At 41.2% G+C, this 18,871-nt stretch overlaps 1 protein-coding gene across 6 annotated transcripts in view; it reads right to left on the reverse strand.

Moving 5' to 3' along the window:
• The window catches only part of LOC133483740 (MICOS complex subunit mic25a-like), a 132,563-nt gene that overhangs the window by 36,748 nt on the left and 76,944 nt on the right, over window positions 1-18,871 (reverse strand). For 2 of the 6 annotated variants that reach the window (XM_061785387.1, XM_061785389.1), the window contains exon 1: window positions 790-1,270. The exons of 1 other annotated variant lie outside the window; for it this stretch is intronic. Coding sequence is in view for 2 of the 5 variants with exons in the window: in XM_061785390.1 (XP_061641374.1) it covers window positions 17,046-17,069 (24 nt within the window). In the remaining 3 variants the exon portion in view is untranslated. Of the gene's footprint in view, window positions 1-789; window positions 1,271-16,749; window positions 17,070-18,871 lie in introns of those variants that run through there. 3 more of the 6 variants (XM_061785388.1, XM_061785390.1, XM_061785392.1) reach the window with 3 other exon arrangements.

Raw genomic sequence — 18,871 nt, forward strand, 5'->3', positions numbered from 1 at the left:
AGCAATGAGCAATAGCTCTCACAGCCTCCCCTTCTTCTTCTACATCCACCTCTCAGCAGTCATGGTAAGTACAGCATCTTATTTTTTTTATTTTAATGTATTTTAGTTTCTTTATACAAAGTATTTCGACGTAAATTTCGACTTTAACGGTGAAATCCGACTTATGCGGAAATTCGGGTTACGTCACCAGCGTAGGAACGGAACTCGTTCGTAAATCGAGGACATCCTGTACATTTAACAAATCATACACATTAGTTGATGAAAATGCCCCAAATACTGACGATCCAGCTTTTATTCACACACTTTTTTCACATCTGACCAATTTGTCAGCTAATTCAACAATTATGACAGGTGGCAATTTTAGTATTACACTTAATCCAACCATAGACGGCTCAAAAAAAAAACAAAAAAAACAAAAACAATCACAGTCTTTCCGAATGTTAGATGAATGTGTGCAAGATTTTGGACTCGCCGACGTATGGAGAATAAAAACAATCATGCAAAAAGGGAAAACACTTTCTTTACTTCAGTACACTGATCCTTCTCTAGAATTGACTGCTTTCTTACAAATACAGTGGCTACGGAAAGTATTCAGACACCCTTAAATTTGTCACTTTGTTATATTGCAGCCATTTGGGAAAATCATTTAAGGCCCAAACATTTTTTTAAGAAATAAAAATGTAAACATTTTCTGACAAATAATGATGACAATTTTTAGAAATAACAAATTACATTTGAATGTACAACATATGAGGTTGGAAGCATAAGAAATTATTAATCGTGACTCACGCGCATTTCACGCTTCCTCTGACCGTCCATCTTTTCTGGGGAGAAGAACATAGTTATAGGTAGTTGTTGCCGCTCTTTTTTCTTCTGGGCGAGAAAATTCTTATAAACAGACATGCCACCTTCGATCGTTAGCGCCATCCTTTGCCTTTTGGGTGCGACCGCAGGTGCCCTTGTCGGTGCAGCACGTTTCGTCGACATTGTTGGTTATGTCTGGGAGAAAACTTGCAAACAGGAGGGACTTTAGAGTCACACTGCTAGCAATCGAACACTAATTTTAATTTAGCAAGCCGAACGCATTCTGTGCTGTACAGGAGATATGGCACGGAGGAGATGGATTCAAATTGGTCGACAGTACCTTAGCCAATCAGGACGCAGAATACAATGCGGGTTTGTACGCTGTAAAAAACAGCATGCAAAATTGCAGTGTAAAGAAATCCGCAAAGTCGTGAATCCGCGATAGTCGAACCGCGAAGTAGCGAGGGTTCACTATATATATATATATATATATATATATATATATATATATATATATATATATATATACACACACACACACACACACGCACACATATATATTAGCGTGCCCCCAAGCAGCTTATTTCCCCCCCCCACTTTTTTTTTAAACAATATATTTTTTATATTGTAACAAGTCAGTGTTCAGTAATTGCCGTAACAAAATACGGGCATTCCGTAACATTTGACAGCTCTGCATATACGAGGAAATGTATGAACACTAATGGATCCATAATAGGTGGTCAGTAGCAGCAGTTCTGTCTTGATGACTATCTTGACAGGGGAATATAAAAGACCGTGTGTGAAATGAAGTAATGGTGAGACTGACAACAAAGATGAGACGCTGATGAGGAGGGCGCCACCCCTAATCCTACCGAGGCACAAGCAACGAAAGCTCTTATTTATTAACGATGCGCATGAGGCAACAAATGAAGCATGAAATGACTATGTGGCACGTGCACGTGCACCCCCCCCACAACACACACACACACACAAATCTAGTAACGTGCCTGGTAGTGTACGATGAGGGCAGGGAAACAAAGAACTATTTGTTGTTTCATGCTGAGCAAATGTTCACAGGCTAAAAAAAAGACCAATTGCAAGGTTCATGATGGTCAACGATTAAGAGAAGTGTCTTTACAACACAGAGTCGTGACCACTGTGATCATTACTTTGCAAGAATGATTGTATCAGTATCACCGTTTGACTCCACTTCATGCACACATTCTCAATTCAAACACTAATACTAGCCAGTGCTTAGCTTAGCTTCTTTAGCCAGTAGGCGTGAATCATGTCAGGCCCTGGTGCTGTCCAGCTCTTCATCTTAGACACGCTGCTTGCTGCTTGGATATTTGCCGCTGTTGTGACTACTGGTTCTTGTTCTATTGCTGGTCTGCTTTTAGGTCTGACAGCTATTAGGCGTTGCTCTTGTGTGACACCTCCTTTTCCCAGATACTCTTCCAGCTTTGCTCTGTCTCACCCTTGGGTGGGTCTGTTTTGGTCTTGCTACCTTGCCACTGAGAGTAGACCTTAGATGGGTGGTTGGAGAATGTTTATTCTCCTGGCCTCTACCTCTCTTGCATAGGCTACCTCTTCAGGTGGGAAGCGAAGGCTGAGTCTTTGCTTGGCAATCTCAAGTGCCTCGGCTGTGGATATCTTGCTGTATTTCTTGGACCATTCTTTCTTAAGTTTCACACTTTTGCTTTGCTGTCAGGAGGCTTGTCTCGCGGTTGCCCTTATTTTTTTCCATGGAGGTTTCACTTGCTCCTTCCAGGTGTTCATTTTCTAACCAAGCATCTCGAGGACAACTGATATCGCTGCACAAAGATATGAATAGGTAGTTACGAAAAACCCCTCTTGAGCTGTGTGCCTACGGCAACGCTAAGCTAGGAGGGTCAAAGTTGTCAGCTCATTCCATGTGTGTATGAACGGCAAGAAAACCAAAAGACCAAGGATGCCGGTACATTGTGCTTCACACGGTTGTGTACATCACCGTACATTTATGACAAGGGAACTGGGAGTAACTTTTCACGTAAAAATAATTTTTGGGGCTTTTTTTTCCATGTTATGTAGTGGACATGCTCCCCGCAAACTGAGGTGAGACAGTGACTCCCCACGGTGTGATAAACTGTATCCTTCGAAGCCACCCTGCTGTGAGACTCCCACAAGGAGACTTCTCGTGGACCCTAAACTAATGAGCAGGTCCCCTTGAAATCTTGGTTTACAGTCATCAAAGAGTCCTTTCTTCGTTTGAACTCACAACAGCCCAAAAGGGACCGATCGACGATGGGATGCAAATAGAGCAACAAACTATTTGCTTAATATCCAAACGTGCACGCAAGGCGCCACCCGCTGGTGTTTGAGAGGGCTGCAACCCGTGAACTGATCTGATGTTTAACCAAGGATAAATTGTCTGTTTTGATATTTCGCGAACTCTGCAGAAATATTCCAAATTTATGCCGTGATGTCTGTGTCAGTGGCAACTTTACAAGCGTAATTGAGAGATATTGCGAATTGTTTGTTTTGATTTGACCCCAAGCAACATGAAATGTGATTTGAATCATAAGCAGTTGGTTTGCCAAGACTAAAGTATAAACAGTCAGAGGTTATTTTAGAGTAATATATGATTTTAAATCCATTTTATCAAATTTGTAGTCAAGATTCAAGATAATGGGTGTGGTCTTCTCCTTCCCTCTTTGACACGCCCCTGGGATACTTAACCCTGACGCTCATGTTATTGGCTGGCTTCTTAGCTTCCCAGCCACGGGCCACCCCGCCCCTTTCTTGTGTTCGGGCACACGGCTCGGTAACCGCAAGCCTAAGGGATGGAGACTCTGGTTTCCAGACTATCCGTGGGCCACCGCTAGGCGATCAGAGCAGCTGCTCCTAAGGTACCAGGTACGCTTCCAGCCAAGTGTGATCGCTCTGAAATTGCCAGCAAGCCACAAAAAAAGGCAGGAAGAGACACGGTCATTTTCCCCCTATGAGGCGTGACGACCAAACATTTTTTTGTCTTCTGCCTCTTTTGTTTCTTGTTTTATTTTTCTACATCTTTTTCATCTTCAACCAAATCTGTCTCCTTACTTTCTGAGACACGCCTAGAGAAAGACCACCACCCACCAGCTTGAACCTACACCCATGAGTAGACACGGCAAACTTTTGTCAGACTGTACAATATTAGTGCCTAATAATTTCGGGGAAATTACTAGCTTCAGACAAAATCACAACTTTGTATTCTCTCTCTTTCATCCGGAATGGACGTGTCAAACGCTCGCGTTTTCCACTTCAGTCCAACACACGTTCTATTACCCTTTCGTACGCCTATTTTCCTTCTTTTTACCATTATTCGTGTTATTTTCTTTCTAGACCCCCTTTGTGTGTTTCCCTCTAGATCCCTTGTAGATGTCATTAAATATACCATAAAATTCCACTCTTGGTTGTATTTTGTGTGTGTTCTGAGTGTAAGTAAGCCTCTGTTATCTAGAAGTCAAAATTTCATAAAGTGTAGCAACCTTAAGATTGCGAGACTGATAAAAAGGTTTCTCGTCACTTTCCCTAAATTTTTTACATATAAAAAGTGATGTGGTGCAGCTTTACTAGATAAAATAGTTTGATTTTAATGATTAAACTTAAAATTACGCTAAACTGGAAGTAACGCAGGCGTTGCTTCCGGCTTATTATTTTCTCCTAAATTAATAAAAATTTTATTCAACCAATATACACTACAATTATGTAATGATAGCCACACGCTTTGGCGTTGACCCAAAAAAACAACCCCAAAAACCCTAATGAAAATCAGCAGAAAATAAAGTTACGACTTCATTTCAATGTCTATGCATTGCCTCTGATGGGAACATTGACCTCCCCAACATGACCGCAACATAGGCACGTCGGTTAGTCGGGCTTCTACAGTGGTGGTGTATCTAGTCTTCATATCTATGGCGCTGCATATATCAGCCAATTGGTCTCGCTGATATTCTCGGTAGGGATACTGAGCGATGATGTCTTAAGATCGTTCAGTAGGGATTCTGATGGTATTTCTTTCATGACTTGGCAAGCAGGAGGTAGCTGAGTTCTCGATGTTTGGGGGTAATGGTGAAACCCCCGCATTGAACTATGTGTATATATATATATATATATATATATATATATATATATATATATATATACAAACATATACATACATACACGTACACACACATATATATATATACACAAACACGTACACACACAGACAGACATATGCATGCAGCTATTTTATGGACTTTTTTTTTTTAAGACAGCACCACCTGTCGCTTTGAGGTTGACAGACCTTTTTTTTTTTTTTTTTTTTTTTTTTTTTTAAATGGTATTTATGTGGACTGATTATTGTAGAGCAGGAATGGCCACAAAAATAGCCATGGCATGAGAATGCTTGGTCCAGTTACGATGCATCGTCCTGCAACCTTTAGTGCAAATCACTAATTCATGACATAGAGATAAGGCAAATGTGCTGTTTTGAACCACTAGGGTTTTTAACCTCGCTTTCTACCGCAGAGGAAGTTCTTGGCTCCAGACTGAATGACTCAGACTTTGAGTGAGTGTATTGCTGCCATCTATAGGCTGGAGAGGGCTGCTCCCTCTTCCCCCCAAAAATATTCTGCCCTGGAAGCCTTAACAACCAAACAGGCAAATATGTTGCTCATTAAGATTTCAGACCACAGTGTCACCTCAAAGCATCCTCATCTAACACAAGTTGACTGTACAAGACCTGCGGGGCACAGCTGATTGGCATCCTGCTGCCCTGATGCCACTGGCCAGCTCACCTGGCAGCAGGTAAAAAGGCAGAAGGCATCATTCAGAGGGCCACCGCCACCCTGTCACAAACCACATACAAGAAAAAGACATCTCATTTAAAGGCAGCTAAGTATGAATTCCTTGTCCCTGTGTGGGCAGTACCAATGTATCCCTCAGTGTGGCTGAGGTACTGCAATCATCTACTATTCACAGGGCATAAAGACCGAGCCCTTATAAATGTTTATGATTGTCTACATCAATAGTTTAAAACATAAATATAACACAAACCATGATCCCAAAACAGTTATAACATCATTTCAAATTCATTTTACAGCATTGCCCTTTCAAATAACTGTTTTACAGATTATTCGATTTAAAACAAAATGCAACGGAAGTGCACGTGCGTACGTGCATATGCAGTGAAAACTCTCAGTAACGTCCACTAACATCTCAGACTAAACTTGGCTCCTTCCCAAAATACAAAAACCTGGTCTCTCAGTCGACATGGATTACTGCAACATGCTCCTTCAAATCAATTTGTGTGTTTGTGGCATCTTCGGCCTGGTACACACCTAAAGATAATTGGGCTGTTTTTGTCCCGATTTTGCCCCTCCCCGACCAAGGATGACAAATACCGCATCATTTTGTTTTATAAGATTATCCTACAAAATTATCTTCTGGTCTGAGCAGTGTTCAGAGTGATTTTGCCCTGATAATAGGATCTGAAAATGTTCAATATTTACAACCAAAAATATTTGTATGCGCGGAAAGCCGATGACTCCCAAGTCAGGGCTCCGTGAATTGTAACGTGAAACAGAATGTAGCCAATCAAGAAGCGACCTGACTGAGGAACAACCCCATTTCTTCAGCTGGGAACAAAAAAAACAGTGGAAAATTTCCTGTTTCCCATCAGTTTGCAATTTTGGAACCTTTTCCCCAACAATGCAAATACAAACGCGACAGCATATATGGTGCACGCATGTTCACATTATATACAGTATAGCGTTACTCACCAGTGTAAGCGATGTAGCCATTGAACATGTTGACAAATCAGCGTTTAAAATACAAAGGCTGGAGACTTTTGAAAAGTAGTATAAATCTTAAATCAAAACAGATTATTTAATCTACTTGTGCTATTATTAAGGTTGCTATACTTTGCACTTTTGTTTTCTGTTCTGAACTGGAAACAATTGGCAGTATATTGCCTCTTAAGGCATTAATGTGTGTAATCTGTGCCAAATGTTTAATATTTGTTCAAGTGCAATTTGTGTGAACAGAGCCTTTATTTACATTTTTTTTATCAGATATTTTATTTATTGTTCTAGATTACAATGCCATTGTTCAATATATTCTTTGAGTTAATTGTTCTTAAAAAGGATTATACTTGAATTACAATGCTCTAATATCACTATATCAGTGGCATAAAAAACATCAACGATACTATCGTTTGTGATAGTTTTTGGGAAAATATATTGTCCAAAAAAATTTGAATTAAAAACCCAACAACATATAATATATTGAGAGAGAGAGAGAGAGAGAGAGAGAGAGAGAGAGAGAAATGGATAACACAAAAATAATGTACAAACAGTATAAAAAAATAGAGCAACAACTGTACTAAAAATCTGAATCTTTGTGTGTGGTGTGCTGTGTTGAGATTATTGGAGAACACCACGCACAATATGATCAAAGCTGTTAAAATGCCTGATTTTGTATCTTCATGTGTGGGGATTGTAACAAATAATCTCTTAAAAAAAATCTCCTCCATATGTGCACCAGGCGGTTGCAGAAAGAGCACAAACACCGCAAATAGGTGTATATTTCAGCAAATGGCTGGGGATATGTTCCGCAGAAAAGAAATGTGAATAGGTGAATTTGTGAATAGCGAAGCGTAAATATGCGGGGGATTATTGTAGAATGTCATGTGCCAAGCAAGAGACTGATTGCCTGAGTGGAAACAGCTAATTGGAAGTTTCAGGTGAAATCATACAGGAAATTGGCTGTGCTTAATTTATGCTCTCTTAATGATTTGTGGCTGAAGTCAGCAGCAGAGTATCAATCACAGGTAGTGGAAACACAAAGGAAATTTGAGCATTATCTGATGTATTATAATCAAATATTACATAGGGCTTTCATGCCATCGCTGTCATTTCAGGGCGTCGTCCATTTGGACTAAAAATCACCAGCTACACTAAGTCTGCCTTAGTACCAGTGATATAAAGGCCACACCCCTATCGTGGTTAATGAAAGCCACTGTTGACACAGGAAGTCTATCAGAGAGCCATGATAGAGGTTCAGTGCGTGTGCGTTCGGGTGATCCACTCGTACTCCTGCTGCCTCTCGTCTCTTTGTGTGACAGACAATGCTGATAGCGCACCGTCTTTTTGGCGAGATAGCATCATTATACAAACGGCACCCTGCCATTATTGACACTGCGTTTGTGTCAGTGTGTGAGTGACAAAGAGGGAAAAGAACACGCAAAAGGATAATGGAGTGTGTGTTGTCAGCTTGCCATGTCCCTTTTTTCCTCTGCACAAGTGTAAAACAACCACACACTCCATTGTTTGCATTTCAATCTAAACCTTCTCACTAAAAAGGCTACCCTCATTAAGGATGCCATTAAAGGCGTGATAGAGTACACACATCATAGCAGGACGACCAATGTTTCACAAAATCTTTTGAGCTAAGGCACCTAACTTACATTCAAAAAAATCTTATGGTACGCCTCCAAAAACATAAAAAAGTATAAATACTGAAATATTGATAAATGTCACAATTTGCTCAGTGTGCACATGCCATGGCTTTATGTTCATTCATGTTGTATGAATGGCATCAAGTGAATACACAGGTTAATTATGCATCCCTCTGCCATCTCGTGGGAGAGCATTTTATTGCTCTGCCTGTCACTCACTATAAGTCGCCGGCAAAGCTAGATGAACAAATGAATATTTTTTGGGTGGAAATAGATATTTTTTTGAACAATTAAGTGATATTGCACAATTTCCCATGCCACACCTGATGATCTCTCAGGGAAAAGTGGTTATGCCATAGATGAAACAAAGAAGAGCAATGCAACCAAAACTACGCTTCCACCGAGTGGCAATTTTTTTGAAGGAATGATCAGTGTGCAGTTTCCACTGGATTAGCAAAGTCAGTAGGGCAACATAATCGCAACAGCACCGTCTTACCTTACCAAATATTAAACATGACTCATAAAATACCACAGAACTGATAATTCTCTGTCAAGCAATTAACACAGAGTAGTGCGTCTAGTTGTATCATACAAAAGCAGACCACTGCGACTGACACCTCATTAGAAGGGGACTGAAAAGTGGAACGCTTATGAGCAGATGTTTTGGGCTACTTTACAATGGATGCATCAAAAAATGCTTACCTTAAGAATTAAACCACTTCGCAGAAATGCGGTACTGATCAACAGAGAGCAGTGTGTGTAGCTCCATCAAACAAAAGCAAACAGAAGCTGACGTCACACTGCAACTGGCACCTCAAAGAAAGGGTGCTGAAAAGTGGACTGGATGTGATCATTTACCTTAAGAATTGATCCATAGGGACCCACTTGGTGGATACAATGTTGGGACCCACTTGGTGGATACAATGTTGCTGGCTATCAGTGTTTTTCCTAAGTCTCCACACTGGGCTGAGATTTCTACAAAGCCTTTGATATAAGATACAACGACCAACGTCCCATTTCCACCATGCAGTTTGGTTCATTTCAGAACTGTATGCATTATTTGTTTTCCATCTGTACAATGCACTGTACTGCGTCATGCTTTGGTAAATTAATCCGGGACATTACACGCTCTATCTGATGTAGGTAACACAAATCACCAGCATCCCATAAATGCAAGCCAGATCAGTTTACTGATCCAAATTGTACCGTGGCACCCCTTACTGAGCTGCATTGCTTGGGGGAAACGTGGCTGAAAAAGTTGAGAGATACTCGTGTAAGAAAACAAGCTGTGCTCTTCCAATCCTATTCATGCGGTGGCATGGGAGTGACAACCAATCAACAGACTGCAGTCCATCTACCTCCGGGTGCTGTGTGCTCTGCGCCCCCACGGGTGGGTGCCAACGGGGCAGACTATTTTGACAACTTCTGACAATGGAAACACAAAAAAAATGCATTCTTTTCCAGACTGAAGTCAACTGAACTGACTGTTGAAAACCTGACTTATGAACCTACACAAGAAATAATTGGAAACCCATCTCGGTGTGCAGTTCATGGCATTCATCTTTTACTGGGCCTACATTCCTTTACGAGGCCAAGTCGGCTCACATCTGTTGCTCCTTCGGTTGGGACAGCTGCAGTGACACTTCCTGCCATGATATCGGAACATCACACCAGGCAAGAAGCTGACAGCACGACTGTGAAATCCCCTGGAACGATACTCTCAAATGCAGAGCACAGGCCTGCAATAAAGAACCAGAATCCGTGTTCGCCCCTTTGCTGGTGCAAGAGAAGATTCCAGAGCCTAAATAGAGAATAATGAGGCATTAAGTGTAGGGATGAGCCGTGTCATAATAATAGGACCACGGGACAACGCCTGAATAGTTTCCCAAGGAAAGAAGGAAGCAAAGGACACATGAGGGAAGTGGGGATGATAAGACTATTGTCTTATCCTGGTGAGTGGGGCAGGATTAAGCCATGTGCCTCTTTGGTGAATGTGCACACATCATCATCATCATACAATCAGCCTTCCAGTGGCATCCAGGGGAGCGCTGAGAGGGGTTAAGGGGCTTTAGGGCGGAGTTGCCCTGTGAGATACTCTTACTTGGATGCGACACATTTTGAGGATGTTGGATCATTTTTTTCCCCAACCACTATAACAGAATAATACATTGGAAAGTGAGGAGCCACTGAGTTCAAGCTGCCTGCTTCTACCATCATCACGTTACCCGGCCCTCTTGATGCCCCCCGGCCCCTTGCACCCACTTTCAAAGCTGACTTCATCGAGGACTGATATTGTTCAGCACTCTTGCTATGCTTTTTATTGCCAGTCTTCAGAGGTGCTTTTGCCCCGCTGGTGTCAGCCATGGCCCACTTTTGCCTCACGTGCAGTGACAGGCAGAGATTCAGTCCAGACTCCAAGGTCAGATCCCCTGCTGTTATCGCTACATTCTGCAAAGGCCGAGCACCCTCTGGATGTCCACTCTCTGTCTACAGTCTGTGAATGCTGGCTAAAGAGCAATCTCCTTGATGAGGGGCATACTGTCCAGATGGTGTGGTCATTGCAGGAAGTCACCGGAAAATCAAAGGCGGTGTTGCAACAGGGTAGGCAATTGCCTAGGGCCACGAGCTGAAGGGGCCCCCGAGTGACAGTTGACATTGACCCACAGCAACGACAAATAAATTCAGATTGGGAAATTTCTTTCTTTTTTTTTTTTTTTTTTTAATCCCACAAGACACTTACATGGCACTGCTTACACACTGCAAATACAGGGAGGGCCCTGAGAGAAAGCTCAAATTGCTCCATGTCAGTGACACAATTGGTAACCCCGTAGACACTGCGATGACATGTCGGGATTCGGGAATCTCCTGAATGGGGCACCCTACAAGCAGGATTGTTGTCCAAAACGCCAACTGTCCCACCAAGTCAGAAAGGTTTACTGCGCATTATTAGCTAACATTAGTTAAACAGCAAACCAGCCAATAGACTAGTTGATACAGAACAATACATACTTTCTATTTATCCATCCATCCATCCATCCATTTTCTGAGCCGCTTCTCCTTGCTTTCTATTTATTTTTACTTTATTTTTTTTTTATTTTGTACATTTAAGTTTTACATTTTTTTGCAGTTACTAATACAATGTACGTGAAGTTTACTTTCAGTGTTCATAGTTATTTGTTACTCATATTATATGACAATCATATAATACAACATATGCTTGCAGTTTTTTGTTTTGTTTTGTTTTTGGGGGGCCTCCATGGCCCTTCTTGCCTCGCCTCTCCAGATGATCTAGAAACGCCCCTTATCAATCCAACCATCCACTGATTCTGTCCAGCTAAGTGGACGGAGCTAGAACCGATGATGAAAAAAGGTGAGCACGTATTTTTGCAACTTTGACGATATCAACAAAAATATTGCACGATGAGATTTAAAATCAATAGTAGTAATTTGGAGCAGTCGAACTGCATAGGAAACCTAGTGTATAAGGGTACACATGTACATGTACACATGTACATGTAAATGGTTGCTTGTCTTTACGTGTCCTGTGATTGACTTATGACGATTCCAGGTAGTACCCCGCCTCTTGCCCAAAGTTAGGGACCCTGAACACGATCAGAGATAGATTGATAGTTGGATTTTGTAACTAAATTAAACCACTTTGAGTGTATTAGTATTTCCATAACACCTATATCGTGAAGTAATAAAAATCTTGAATCAAAAATACCAAATGGAAAAAAACAAAAAACATTATTCTTTTATGAAATTAAGGGCCTAGCTAGGAGCATTCCCAGTGAGACTTACACGTGCACACAAGACTAATTACCAGTCAATCTGACTGACAGAGTCAGACAACCATTCACATTAAGACCTACTGGCAATTAGTCTTCAATGAACCCCAACATACTATACATGTTTTTGGAAACAGAAACGTTCAAATCAACAGAACTAAACCAAACACTTTTTTCATTTTTAGGTGGTCATTTTCAGAGGTGGGTAGTCAAAAATTGTAAAGTAAGGTCCTCAAGTAAGATAAATGTTACTTTAGAAAAAACATGGCTCAAGGAAAGATTAAACTTTGTACTTCAAATAATGACTTGAGTGAGGGTAAGTACCAAACTAATACTACTCAAGTATTGAGTAACTGGTAACTTATTTTTATTTTTTTAATCGGAGCATGAATACCAAATAGAAAAAAAATGAAAACACAAACGTGAAACTTCAGATACTGCCTAACAGTAGCACTTCAACAAAAACAAAACATCTTCATAAAATAACAAGGCAAATGTAGCCACAAGCAACGGTTTATATTAACTTTATTTATTTATACACCCATTTCCTATACCGCTTATCCTAACTACGGTCGTGGATGAGCTGGAGTCTAGGCGGGGTACACCTTGGGTTGGTTGCCAGCCAATTGCAGGGCACATAGAGACAAACAACAGTTCAATCTGACATTCACAGCAAAGTACAATTTAGAGTGTTCAATTAAACGAAGATGTGTGCTTTTGGAATGTAGGAGGAGGCCGGGGTCCCTAGACAGAACACACATAAGAACATGCAAACTCGACACAGGAATGCTCAAACCCAGATTCAAGCCGCCAACTTCACAACTGTGAGGCGGATGTGCACTTGGTCACTGTGCCGCCTTACCTTGTTTGATAATAGCTGATTCAATTAGCAAGGGCGCTCCCTGGAAGTGTGTACAACGAAATGCTGACAGTCAATAATGGAGTCACACTTTCCAATTAGGCTCACTGACAAAATCTCACATCTACAAAGCCAAGTTGGCTCGAGAAGGGGAAAGAAAAAAGGAGGTGATGGAGAGAGAGGTAGAGAAGCATCAAAGTGGATGAAGTCAAACAAGGAGCCGGTTGATGTGTGGAAACGTCTCGGAACTTTTATGTGACTGCATGCGTCTTACTTTCCGAGAATTGATCCCCATTAAGTCTTTCTAAAGGGCAGCGGTTTGTCAAACTCTGACACCATCTCTCACTGGCTGACACCTCCTCAGCTGCATGGGGGAGTCGACACTAAAGAGTGCGGAGGCGAGCTGTTGAAGCATATAGAACGTTAAATGACATGACGTGGGATAGGTTTAAACTCAAACAATCACCTGTCAGACAGCTGCGCTTAAAAGTGGGAAAGAAAGAAGTGATAATTACAATATGTTGGCTCCAGGGGGGACATTAACAATTACATTTACCGATTGCTGTCAAATGGGCCCCACAAATGGTCCAAGACTGGAAATCAATATTGCCGCAAAGAGAAGCATGCCTTCCAACCTCCACTATGCAGCTCATTCCTCCAATCAAATCTGTGCCGGTTACCGTGGCAACCATAGTCCGAGGTCTTTCACAGCATCGAGCCGAAGGTACATGGTTGAGAATGAAGCTAGCAGGGACAACAAAATCTTTTTCAAAGTCCTGGGGGGTAGTAAGATGACAAGCATGTGATGTGCATGAAGAGATCCTAATTGACGGAATGGAATAAAGCCGAGCTTCCCTGAGAAAGCAGACACCAGACCTGAATCAGGCCAGTGTTATCTAATTTCACACTCCTACCACATTCAATAAGGGCCGGTCCTCGATTTTCTTTTCACCCATTGTGCTCCCCTATCTGATATATCGCCAAAGTATCCCTCATATTTCTCTAAATCAGTCAATTTAATTAAATGCCGCGTGTTTCTAATAAAAAGCAAATGGCACACAGCAGTGGCTGGGCTTTCAGGAGGAGCTTGTTTAATCGGAAGATGACTGAATAGGAGAAGGCAATAACAGCGGCTGGTATTTGTAAAGAAATGTCAAAGGAGAGAGAGAAGATATGAGAGTCACTGGCTGGAAACTCAAATATGGCACAGGGTGCAATATAGGCAATATGTGCGTCACGGCTGTTGGGTCAGAGCAGACTAATCCTTGGTGAAGAAGTGACGTTTGGAGTAGGAGGTATTGACTGAGTCTCAAACACGTACCCACACGCACAACAACGCAGAGAGAAGATGCACAGATGCCTGAATCCATCTTTATCATGACATCGTTGGACCAGTGGTCAATTGTCCTTTTTTCTAGCATTTGATGTATTGATCAGCCCAAACTGTGATCAATAGAGCAGAGCTATTGATCACAGGGTCAAAATACTTCTCAACACCTTCATTAACAGCTACCAACCACTGCAACTTACAATGACCGTTACATGCTGGACTACGGACGTACACCAACCTGGCACAATATTACGTCTATTAGAAACAGCTAATAAGATGCAGTACAGTTCCGCACCACTTCAAACTACACCAAACAACAAACATATTGCTAAATGAATGCCTCTCAAAATGAGTATTATAATCTTTGTGAAGGCATAACTGTAGTTACAGCTCTTGTATTAGTGTCACTGTTATTAGATTGGACAAGCAGCCATAATGGTGTTGCTGGTTAGATATTGCGTGTGAATTCTGAGACATGCTATTGCTGAGATAAAAGGCCAAATGAATTCATTATGAACGATACAGCTTGCCAATACATCAAAGCTTATCATAGGTATCCTCAGAGAAATGCAAATATGTCCTTTTGTGGCTGTCAACAAAAGAGCAATTGGTTCGGATGCAGAGTAAGACCACTGAGGTGATGCTAAAACATTGCCTGATCACTGGTTTTTATGTCCATATTTTCGCTATTCATTTTTGGGGGAAAAGTCCAACATTTTATAACTGGAAATTGTGAGCTGAGAAAAGTTGACTTCAATCATTATGGAAAACTACTTAAACCATTTCCATGAAACTTTGTTTGGGTGGCATCCAGCAAGCAAGAACATATTCGATTTTGGTGATTGTACAAGAATGTAATTTACTTTTGCCATCACAGTCCACTTGCATTGAGGCCAAGGGGGGTACAAAGATCCAGCAGATGGAGCTGTACCTACAGGGCTGGAGTGGAACCCTTTGGCCTTGTAACTTTTTCGAGATTATTCAACCTTGGCAGATGTGTCGGCTCTTCTGAGTGCTAATCCAGGCGATAACGGAGCTGCTATAAAGTATGAATTTTTTTTTTTTAAATTAACGTTATTTATGTACTGCAGAACCTACCAAGCTCCTTATTATTGAGACTTTGCGACACACTTCTATACCTGGTCAGACCGGGTTCCAAAAATGTTGAGTCAATACCATACGGGTGATTTTAACCTTCGAATGGAAACGACAAAAATAGGCATACATTAACCAAACCCTGCTGTAGATAGCGAAGAAACGTGAGGAATTGACGTCTAACCCCCATATATAATTTATAATTGCCTACAGTATATTAATAGTTGAAACCGCAGATTTACCACAAACTATCATCCCAAAGCGGTTTAATACAATTTCAGTCATTTGAAAACATTGCCGTTAAAAATAATTGGCTAACAGATGAGAAGTGCACACGTACATGTACACCCAGCAAAGACTCTCCATAACGTCCACTAAGAATGCAGGCCAAACTTTGCTCATCTCCAACATACAGGAGAGATGTATCACTTCAACAATACTTCCTTGACACCAATTGCAGCTTTCTTATTAGCGAGGACTTTGACGGCATCTTGTGGCATCATCAAGCATTTGTCAGCAAATAGCTGAAAACAGGTTCAGCAGGAAAAAAAAAAAGTGAAAAGGTGACTTTGTGAATAGCGAACCACAAAGAGGCGGGCATTTACTGTATTGCATTTATAAAACCACACCCGGACAACCAAGAAATGTTATGTTTCAAACGTCACTAAGGCCTGTTTTGTGGACTTGAACCATGTTATTATTTTGTTCTGACCGGACAATCTGTAGCAGTTGCCAACCGTTACAGCAGGTTATTCATTACCAATGAACAAACTTGCAAATTATGTTGTAGCATTTAAAAAAAGTGTATGAAGACCGGCACGCCTAATAAACAAACATACTCCTCCCTACCTTTGCTCTATGATGTGATTGTGACGATTCATCACACAAAGTTGATATCCCTGCATGTGGACATCATTTCTACACACACACTCTAGGTGAAAGGTTCATGTGTGTGACTATAGGGGGTGCTGTGGGTTGTACTTCTGTGCACTGACCTCCGGGGTTATCTGGAAGGTTCCTCCACACCTTGCTGCTAGCGCAACCCAACGCGGTCACCATGGTAACAGCAGCGGGGACAATATGTGGCCTGTCTGCTGTTTTGCTCATGTGCATCCACACACGCACCTTCGCGTGACCACACAAATCCACAGAGGTTTACTATAGCGGAACGGCATGATCAACAACACACACACACGGCACGCACGCACACACATTAATACATGCTCACTTCACTATTCATCTGTCCTCCACTTCATTTATACCTCCTTTCCGTGGCTTCTCTCTCAATGAAATCACAAGCACAGCACACAATCAAGCCTCTGGGCCTTGTGAGAAGGCTGCACACGAGCCCATTTCCAGTCATTATTAGCATGCTGTGACAAGAGACAGCCATCGCACACGTTCACACACAACACAAAGACACACAACCTGCAGTCTCATCACCACCGGATCACCTGGATTTATTTCCGAGAAGGCAGGGGTGTGCCTGTGCAACTTGACAATAAATTAAGGCATCATACACTCCAGAGAGACAAATCAAGATAATATTAATTATTAATTAATTATTGTTAGAAATTAATTAATAATAATAAATAAATGGATGTATGAATGGCTAACAGAAAGCACAGAGGGAGGAAAGAATTGAATAGATTTGACAGGCTCCCTCTTCTTCACTTCTGTTCTTGATGCTTTCTTGCTTGGGGCTTCTCATCCATGATTGGTCAGTGAGCACTGCAAGACAGAGACGGAGGGACACAACAACAGAGAGGCTAGTTTTAAAACTTTACATGACTGCAGCATAAGGACTCATCAAGTCAAGGGCTAAATGTGGTTCTGTTAAGGAAGTACTACAACTGGGGTCATTCTAATAAAGTAGAAAAGAAAGCTTCCAGTATGCTTTACAGATGCTTATCAAATCAACCATAAACCCAGGAGCTTCTGGCTATCTTTACTTGTTTATTTGAAATGTTCGTCCATGGCTACACACTGATGTGACAGCCTACTCATGAAGAACAACAACTGCGGTACACAGTGCAGAGCGAGGCTGAAAATACCCCGTTGTGAATTGTACTTTAATTTCAACTTAAACTTTACTTTGTACAGTAAATGACAGTTGACAGCAGAAAATATGCATATGTTACCCGCCAAAGACATGAGCAGAAGAAATAATATCTTGAAAGAAATATTGTCTGGTCGTTTATCCATCCATTTTTCCATAGCGCCTTGCCCTCATTAGGGTCATGGGCGAACTGGAACCTATCCCAGCTGCCTGGGGGTACACTTTGGACTGGTCGCCAGCCAAACGCAGGGCACAATTGAAAGTCTGTCTGCACATTTTTTCCAGAATGCCCTGCAGATTTTCATGGTAATCACTAGGCGTTTTGGAACTGAGTTATACAGTTTGTAAAGCAAAAATACATTATATTATAGTACTAAACAGTGGAAAGTCTAACGTTGAACGCCCCTAATGTTGTACACTATAAATTCAAGCAAAGTTTTCAGATCAAATATGCCTATGATGTCACACTAAACTCGCGGTGGGGCTCCAGCAGCCAGCAAGACCTTACCAAACCTCCCGAGACATCGGTTCAGGGAGCTCGGTTGAAAAAGATCAGATTTTTTATTTTATTTTATCATTTTTAAAAAACATAGAGAAACAAAATTATCCTGAAGTATAAAGATATTGCCAAATGAAACAACAATAGTAATTTGAACTATCCAATGTAATGTTTTGGATTTGTTTGATGGCATGAAAAAAAAGATGAGAGGCAGAAAACCATGTCGACGTGTGAAGGGGTTCCACTAAAAAGCTTGTTGTTTATTCAAGCTTCAACTAAAACCGGTGGTACCTGTGGCATCTATTTGTTCACACGTGAACGAAAACACCAAACGTTACGTAGCAGGTGAGTCAATTAACAAAAGAGGAAGTATATAAAACATTTCCCTCTATTTATTAGTAGTTCATCAAGCGGCACCTTAGACAAAGCTGCTGCACGATGACATGGCTACGAGGTAACACACAGTAAGAGAACTACATTACCCAAACCACTGATGCAATAACATTGGTGTCCACTGTTTGAAGTGGTTTAGCGTTCTAGTTTTACTACTACCATGTTGTACTGTTTAAAATGCATTCACTTTATTTTGTGACTGCACGAAGTGGAATTTCTTATATTTTATTGGTTATATTTTAGTTTGTTAATTTAAGACAGGATATTTAAAAGTTGTTTGGATTATTATTTTGTGCTTCACCACATTGGTTCATTGTTTGACCCACTGCTACACTAGATTTATAGCTCGGGGTATAACGATTTGATTGTATAACGATCACGTTTCGTGGTTGCTGAAATGATTCAAGGACGATATTGGTTCGTTTCGAATGATCCGTTTTCAGTGGCTTAAAAGTAACTTTTTTTTTTTTTTAGCCAAAAAACTGACTGCTGAATAGCGCTCCCGCTGGGGCTCTCCTATCTCTGGGGTTGAGGTCACCTAGGTGGTTAAAAAGCTCCTCGGTGGCAAGGCCCCGGGGGTGG

Source organism: Phyllopteryx taeniolatus, chromosome 9 (assembly GCF_024500385.1).
Source record: "Phyllopteryx taeniolatus isolate TA_2022b chromosome 9, UOR_Ptae_1.2, whole genome shotgun sequence".
Classification (NCBI taxonomy): domain Eukaryota; kingdom Metazoa; phylum Chordata; class Actinopteri; order Syngnathiformes; family Syngnathidae; genus Phyllopteryx; species Phyllopteryx taeniolatus.